The following is an 8,716-nucleotide window of genomic DNA, read 5'->3' on the forward strand; positions in this document are numbered from 1 at the left end:
TTGACATAACAAAACGCGAGGGCTTGGAAAGGACCTTTAGAGACTAGACAGTGCAACCCTTTTGTTTTAAGGACAAACAATTTGAGGACCAGACAGGCAGTCATTTGCCCAAGTTCACACAACAGAACAAGTGGGAGGAAGACTGAAAGTCCTGTTTCCCATCTCCCAGCCCATGGTCCACGACAGCCTGGCACTCTCTGAACTTTATCTCCAGCAGCGTTAGGAACTCTTCTTTCCAGCAATCCTTTTCACCTGGGGTCAGATATCAGTGCCATTTCCCCAAAGTACTGATCGTGCCTTTGGCTGTTGCCAGTTCCAGTTCTACCACGTCCATCTGAGCTGAGCCCACAGATGTAGAAGCCTCTGCAGTAATTTCTGTGGTCTTCCTGGCTTCATCCTGACCAAGGGTGGGACCAGTGGGGCTGGGACATTCTATACACCTCACCTCCATTTCTCATGGATGCACACAATACATCTCTTCCTGGATGCCTTTCATCATCTCCCAGCCTGGGTTAGGTGATGCCCCTATGCTCCCAGTCCCCATGCTTCCTCCTATAGTTTGATACCGAAGGACATATCACAACCAAAACACCAAAATCCTGCAGACAGGTTCCAGCTTGAGGTGGCCTCTGCAGTTATCGGGAACTCATCCAATAAACAATCCCTCCACTGGCCTTTCTGTAGTTATCCATGACCTGACCTCTGCAGGACAGCCAGGAAAGGGACAGCCTGGGGCTTGAGAGGGATGTGTGGCTCTATAACCAACAACCTGGTCACCCCAGCCATACCCAATTAAATGACTATACAGCCCTGCCCCTCACAATGGCTCCTATCAAATTCTTTACTTAGAAAATGCAAAATGCAAACTATTCAATTGTTCCTCCAACTGCCAGCAAGCTGAGAGGAAGGATTTCAGGAGCTGGGGAATTTGGAAAGCTGTGGCTGCACTGCAGTTCCAACCAATTCAGGAGTTATTGAAGAGAACTGAAGACAGTAGTTTTCAAACTTGTATGTGCTTAAAAATCACTAAACAATGGATACTGTGCAGCTATAAAAAAGAATGCAGAACCAGATACTGCGATGGGAAAGATTTCCAAGCTGTATTTTTAAGTAAGGGGAGAAAAAAACTATCAAAGAATGTAACAGTGCATTTAGTATACTACCATTTATGTTTAAAGAAAAAAACTTGGGAAAGTTATGCATATTTGGAAAAATATACAAGAAACTGGTAATAGTTGTTTTGGAAGAGTAACAATGTTCTGGGGGGGTGCTCATTCTTATTTGTTTTTTAATTTTGTGCCATCTGTTTTAATGTGATATCCTGGATTGGATCCTGAAGCAGAAAAAAGACATCAGTGGAAATCTGGTGAAATCTGAGTAATACCTACAATCTAGTTAGTAGTACTGTAGCAATGTTAATTTCTTAAGTTTAGACAAATGCAGCATTTTTGTTTCCTGGTTCATAATTTCATCCTATCCACTTCTCCCCACTACTGGAACTCACATGGAAGATTCGGAACCTGTCATTTTTCTGTTCCCTTTTTCACTCTCTTCTCGATCTTGAAAGCTATACTCATCCTTCAAGGCCAAGTTCATGAACCATCTGCTCTGAAAAACCTTTCCTAGATTCCCGGTTCAGTATTCTCTTGAGACATGACATGTATCTGTACCGAGCTTGTGACACATGGTTTTCTACTGGTTTGTACTTTTACAAACAGATTCCTTCCCCAGGAAGTAGACTCTGAAATGAAGATTAAAATGCAGGTAAATTTACTGGGATTAATACCAATGGAAGGGAAGGGAAGCAGCATTGGGTAGAGGTTGGGCTATGATACAGTCCCAAGGAAGGTCTCAGCATGCCCCAAGGAAGCTAAGAAGCCCTTCGAGGTTGCCCCACATTGTGGTGAGAGGGATAGAGCCCTTACACCACCAGTCCATTAGAGGGCTAACCAAGAACAGTCCGTCAGCAACACTTGCAGCAGCTGGGAGAATAAGACCTTCATCCTGAGGGTTGGGGCATCACACCACCTCTATTCTATGTCTTATCCCATCCCACCATGAACATATCTTATCCCCATATTCCTAATGCAAGGATTAGAGTAGAAAATGCTCCAGTCTGTATATGAAAGATGACTGTAGGTACTTTGGTTCTCTGAAAGCAGGGGCCTGGACCACAGGATCAGATGAGCTTCCTTCTACAGTAAGAACAGCCTGTTCTTTCCACACCCATTCTCACAGCAGCATGCGGAGAGTATATCATTCCCAACAATCAGAAACATGCGGAGAGCCTTGTAAACAGTAAGCAATTCATGGCCCACTTGATAACACCAACCAACCAAAGAAAAATTTCATGCTGAAAGAACATCCATTTCTTAACAAATTAACTTTTTAGGCCTTGTCTTTTCAAGCAAATGAATACTTTTATTAACATAGTAAGTTTTTTGTTTGTTTTAACAGGTAGGGTTTTGACCTCAAATACTTGTGTCAGGTCTGTTATTCAAATGAACTTATAAGCTGGACAATTTGTGAACCTTGAGGCAGCCTCTTCTCTATCCAATTTAGGGTCCAATGCATACAGTTTCTGCTTTCCTTTCCCAGTCCCTCAAGGGACTTTGCAAATAGTTCTTTCATTTTATGCCCAGAACACTCCAGAATGTATCAGGGAATTAATTACATCAACCTGCACAGAATACCAAGTTTTCATCCCCTAATCCAGGTTCCATGTCAAAGCTGAGTTAGGTTGTCCAAACAAAGTGACTAGACAGGTTACACCAAATAGTGTGTGACAGAAAATTTAAAATTTGAATAAATCTCTCCTCCTTTGGTCTTACGCAGAAACTAAAGTCCCCAAATACAGACAATACCATCCTCCACCCTGCTTTCTGATTTACCTTAGTTCTAACCAGATCAGCCCCAGTCACACCCCCAGTTGAAGTACGATCCCTTCTTCAGCTTCTTCAGCAGCTGCTGCATGGACTCGTCTTGCAGAATTAATGCAGCTCCTTGAGTACCTCCAGAGCTGGAGAGCTCCAACTCCGAGTCTCAGGTGTCACAAACACACCCAAAGTTCCACGGAGCTACCAGGCCACAAACAAAGAGCAAAGTACCTCAAAATTTAGAAATAACAACTGAAGCCCAGGAACAAATGTCACTGCTGCAAGAGTTTACAATCTAGGCCCTAATTCCCTTATGTGCGAGCATTTTACAAATGAAGTTATTTCCAGAAACAAAACTATTTAACAATCAACTTATATTGAGGTCATTAACCACAGACCATAGCAAAAAACGTAGTGTAATTGAGGACAGAGTGCAGACAGAGGAAAAAAGAGAGAAAACAAAAGGCTCTCTGGTTTCAGCTTCTCCAGGGTGTCAGCCAATCTCCATCAGGTGACGAGAATCCATTGGCTGTAAACCTAAAGCACAATTGAGAGAAATTTATCAAGAGGTTAATTCTGGGGCCAAACCAACCAAAAACCCTCAAAAAATTCAATCAGCAAGGGTGCCACCTCCTCTGGAATGCCACTTGACTCCTTCCAGTCTTCCAGCAAAATTTGGAATTGTCCAATACCGGACATCTCTCGTAATTCTCTATCTCTATCCCCCCACGCCTTTCGATGGCGTATCATGTGTTTGTTTCTGTTCCCTTCGTGATATTTAGGCTTACTCTATCTTACTCTGTCTCTAGTCTACTGGTGGGGACCTCTGGTTTCAACCAAACACATACCAAGCCAAAATAACTAAACAAAAAATACACAACTTATTTTCCCTAGTTACCAGAGTAAACCAAAACTACCCAAACGTAAATGGTATCAACTAGGACCAAAGTTACAAGTCAAGCATGCTCTTATCCTTCCCTTCCTCTGAATATCCACCTCACGTGGGTGGCTAGAAAATAATTTTTCTCGGAGAGATGTGACCCAGTTTAAAGCGTCAACCCAGCTCCCACGGGCGGCCGGCCTTACCGTCGCTTCCCCTTCAGGACGATTCGCTCTTCTCTATTCTGCGGACTAGCTCCACCAACATCTCTGCCATCTTCGCAATCTCTTTGGCCTTTTCCTCGGCCTTCTCGCATCTTTTCGTCGCTCTACCCTCGACTCCGTCGTCGGGATTCTGGAGATGATTCAAAGCGCTCTCCTCCGAAGCCTCCACCTGGGTTTTTATTTGGAAGAGCATATTGTCCATCTCCCACAACTTGCTCCTATTCCGCATGTAGGCTCTCCCGTGCTCTCGGTTGAGAGACGCGATATCCTCCCGCATCTCGTTGATGACTGGGAGCAGAAACTGCTCAAAATCTTCCTCGGGTTCCAGCACTTCGACCTCCTCGGGTTCCGCCAGCTCGACGATGTCCAAAGGCCGCATTTTTTCCCGCTACTTCAGAGCCGCAGTATCGACGTCGATCGGAGAGATTCAGGTGGAGAGCGACTGTGCTTGTCGACAGAGTTCCAGAAAATTCTTCAAAACTTTTATCCTTTTTAAACTTTTCGCCTCGCAGACGCCGAGGAAACTACCGACTTCGGAGCAGAGAAGCGCGAACAAAATGGAGTCGCGGCCGTCAACCAGCGCTCTGCGGGTTGCGACCCCTTTTACGGCACGGCCGCGCCCCTTTACGGCCACGCCGCGGGTAGGGAAAAGGTGCGGGCGCGCGCACGTGGCTAATGGAGGACGCGGCCCCGCCACCGCGGCTGTGCGTACGCAGGCACGCACGCGCACGCACTGCATTTTCCTTCCTCCTCCGTCCTGCCGCTGCGGTCATTTCTCTTCCTCTCGGTCCTTTCTCTTCCTCTCGGGGTGCTTCCCGTGCCCCCTTCCTAAAGGACTTCTCGGGCGTCGGTCTTGACGCGCTTTAGGATGTCAATTCTGTTTTCCTTACGCCAGAGGAGGGGGACCAACCTGGCGATGTAGTTCAAGGCGCTCTCGGCCCCTTCCCCTGGGTGCAGTAGCCTGACGCCACCCGCTTAGCCGGTTTAAAGTTTAATTTTCTTCCGTGGCTCACAGTCGCGTGTGGCTGGGTATCCTTTAGCCAGACGAGTCTCCCACACCCCAAAGGTAGAAAGCCTGGTGTGACCATCCCGAGGCTCCAGCTCTGCCGGACCTGGACCTTGAGTTATACCGAAAAAGGTTTCCCTGACTTTTTTACCAAGCTCTGCTTTTTCACCGATCCCTTCGGGGGCTCGTGCTACCCAGCGCTGGGTCCCTAGCGCCCCGAGCAGAACTTGCCCCGCAGGAAATTTGCATTAATATTGACTTAACGCAACCAGTTTTGAAGGAAATGAACCCAGGCCTCTTGACCCAGTGATCACAGCTTGTTTTCCAGTTAGCTAAATGGAACCAAGCCCCTGTTTTGAATGAGGCAGAGTTAAGGATTAAGAGAAGTCCTAAAAACGCGTAGTAAACACCAAACAGACTTTTCTCAGATTTTTAGTATTTCTTATACTTTTGTTGTTATTAACGAAAACCCAACTTTTGAGTTTTATTGATTTACCAGAAGCAGCGGTAATGCTGATAAGCTTTTTGTATGAATATAAAGAAATGGCACCCCACCAGTTGGATGGATTGCAAAAATCCATCACCTCCCTGGGGTGAGCTTGGTGTGGGCCCCGTCGGGGAGGCAGTTGTGGGCAAGGCAGAAAGCCACGCTGCCCAGCTTTCATCCCGGCCTGCTCCCTGTCATGCCTTTGTTTTCTCTTAATTATTAATATCTGTTCCTTCTACTGTGTTTGGTTTATTCTGTTGTCCCCTTTTCAACTTCTTAGGCTGGACTTTTAACTCAATGCTTTTTTTTTTAAATAAAGCAGTTTGAGATATGTTCACACACGATACACTCCATCCGAAGTATACAACCAGCGGCTCTCTGTATAATCGCAGAGTTGTGCATTCATCAACACAAGCAATTTTAGAACACTTTCATGACTCTGAAAAGAAAAATCCCATACCCCTTATCCCCACCTATTATTGACCCTTAGCATGGGTGTGGTACCTTTGTTACAGTTGATGAAAGAATATTAAAATATAACTGTTAGCTATAGTCTGTAGTTTTTAGGTGCTTTTTATTCCCATATACCACTCTATTGTTGACACCTTGTAATAGCTATGCTGCATTTTCTAATATTTAAGATCTTATTTTCCTATCAGGTATGGCTTTAGCTGCGTCCCACAACTTTTGGTATTGGATTTTCATTATCATTTGGTTAAAAATAAATTTTGATTTCCACTGTGATTTTTATTACTACACGTATTACCTTTAAATTTTTTATTGTAATAAACATAACATAAAAATTATTTTAATCATTTTTAGGTATACAATTCTGTGACATTAAGTTTACAGTGACAATGTTGTGTAACCACCACTATAGAGTTCCAGAATATTTTCATCATCCCAAACAGAAGCTCACACCCCACCCTCCTTGCTGCCCTGGTCACCATGATTCTGCTCTCATTACTTTTACTAAGTAATAAGAAATGTTTACTTATTCTAAGTACTTCATATAAGAGATACCATGCAATATTTGTCCTTTTGTGTCTGGTTTATTTCATTCAACCTGCTGTATTCGAAGTTCATCTGTGTGGCAGTAGGTACCAGCACGTCATTCCTTTCTACAACTGAATAACATTCTATTGTATGTACTACTTTTTTTAATCTGTTCAGCTGTTGATGGACACGGGTTGCCTCCACAATTTGGCAATTTGGACACGGGTTGCCTCCACAATTTGGCAATTATAAGTAATGCTGCAATGAGCACTGGTGTACAGATACCTGTTCAAGTCCCTGTTTTCAATTCTTTGGGGCATTTGCCTAGAGTGGGATTGCTGGGACATACGGTAATTCTATGTTTAAGTTTTTGAGGAACTGCCCAACTGTCTTCCACAGTGGCTGCGCCAATTTACTTTCTCACCCACAGTGTCCAGTGGGTCCTATTTCTCTCCATCCTACCTGACACTTGCTACCTTCTGCTTTTTAAAATAGCCATCCTGGTGGGTGTGAAGTGGTGTCTCGTTATTTTAATTTGCATGAAGGTATACGAGGGAGCTCGTGGTGTTTATTTACCCCAGTTAGTGTGAACTCTGTGTCCACTGCAGAATGTTTGATCACAGGTGCCCAGCCCCTTTGGAGGGTGTGAACTTTGTCATCTTTCTAAAATCTGAAGAAGTCTCGACTCTGGGAAACCCATCGGGCCCCAACAGCCTGGATACTTTAGGGTGCAAGTCTTTCTCCTTTAACACAAGCGGGAGGCCCCGTTTCTCAGTCGAGGTGCCCGAAGGACGCTGCAGGAGGAAGAGGCTGTCGTGCTGTTTCTGGCCCTGTCCAGCCCAGCGGAGTGGGTGCGGGGGCATCAGGGGAGCTGCCTCTGCCTCAGATCCACCAGGTCCCTCTGCAGCCCTGACCTGACCATGACCTTTCCTGATGTGGAAATCAATGCCCTTGGTACCCATCTGCTCTGAAGGGCCCCCGCCCTGGCCTGAACTCTCGCTGCAAGCCCACCTTCCTGGGGTTGCTGCTCATCTGCTCTCCCCTGCTGCATGACCAGCAGCCCCAGGCCAGTTTGGACATTTTTATAACCTTGCCTTAATTTGGACATTTTCACGACCTTAGAACTGTAAACTTGCATCTTAATAAATTACCCCCCCCCCACACTTTTTAAAAAATTTATTTTGTATGCTGTAGGGTGGGGGTCACATTTCATTCTTTTTCCATGTGACTGTCCCATTATTGCAGCACCATTTGTTGTAAATCCCTCTTTTTAAAAGTCGTTCTTTCTGGGATCGCATTCCAGCAGCTTGCAAACTAAGGCCAATGGGTCCAAAACGCCTCTGTCTAGCTGGGAGTCACATGGCTGCTGGTCCTTTGGCTTCTGGCTTCAAACACCTTCCCCAGGGGCATTTCTTTCTGCATCTCCAAATGTCTGGGTCTTGTGTTGGCTCTGAGCTCTCTCCAAAATGTTTCCTCTTTTAAAGGACTCCAGTAAACTAATCAAGACCCTTCTTGAATGGGTAGAGTCACATCTACATCTACTCAAAAGGTCACACCCACAACTGGTGTGTCACATCTCCGTGGAAACAATCCAATCAAAGTTTCCCACCCTAGACAACAGGCCTGTTCTCACAAGTTGAATCAGGATTAAAGCATGGCTTTTCTGGGGTCCCTAATAGTTTCAAACTGGCACAATGAATATCCAAGTCATGCTCATACAGCAGCAATGCCAATCTGCTCTGTATGGTTCTGATTTTAGTACACATGCTGCTGAAGCAAGCACCCGACTAATTTCTTTTGTGGGTATATCTCATTTATCCATTCATCTGTTGGGGGCCATTTAGGCTGTTTCCACTTTTTGGTTATTATGAAGAATGCTGCTATGAGCCTCCATGTACCTGTTTTGGTTTGAACACTTGTTTGTAAGTTGTCTTTTTTTTTTTTTTTTGGCTTTTATGAAGGGAATTTATTAAGTTGCATATTTATAATTCTAAGGCCATAAAAAGTCCAAAGTAAGGCATCCACAGAAATATACATTGACTCAAGAAAGGCTGATGTTTTGAGAACCTCTGTCAGCTGGGAAGGCACTTGGCTTGCATTTGCTGGGCTGTGTGGCTTCTGGTTTCAAACAGCTTTCCCAGGGCCATTTATTTTCTGCATCTCCAAATGTTTAGATCCCATGTTGGTTCTGTTGGCTCTGTCACTTCTGAGGTTTTTCCAAATTGTCGCCTCATTTAAAGACTCCAA

At 44.8% G+C, this 8,716-nt stretch overlaps 1 protein-coding gene across 1 annotated transcript; it reads right to left on the bottom strand.

The window, feature by feature from the left end:
* Positions 1-2,395: 2,395 nt before the first annotated feature.
* On the bottom strand, positions 2,396-4,564 carry MRFAP1 (Morf4 family associated protein 1). The gene is made up of 2 exons (XM_077136354.1): positions 3,963-4,564; positions 2,396-3,413 (listed from the first exon to the last, which is right to left on the bottom strand). Exon 1 carries the CDS (start codon positions 4,357-4,359, stop codon positions 3,976-3,978), a length of 384 nt encoding a protein of 127 aa, XP_076992469.1. The 5' UTR covers positions 4,360-4,564; the 3' UTR covers positions 2,396-3,413; positions 3,963-3,975.
* Positions 4,565-8,716: the final 4,152 nt, after the last annotated feature.

The sequence above is a fragment of the Tamandua tetradactyla genome, chromosome 19 (assembly GCF_023851605.1).
Source record: "Tamandua tetradactyla isolate mTamTet1 chromosome 19, mTamTet1.pri, whole genome shotgun sequence".
NCBI classification, from domain to species: Eukaryota; Metazoa; Chordata; class Mammalia; order Pilosa; family Myrmecophagidae; genus Tamandua; species Tamandua tetradactyla.

What these genes read in the sequence shown, in the direction of transcription:
- MRFAP1 (XM_077136354.1), bottom strand. Translation starts at nt 4,359, where the DNA reads ATGCGGCCTTTGGACATCGTCGAGCTGGCGGAACCCGAGGAGGTCGAA.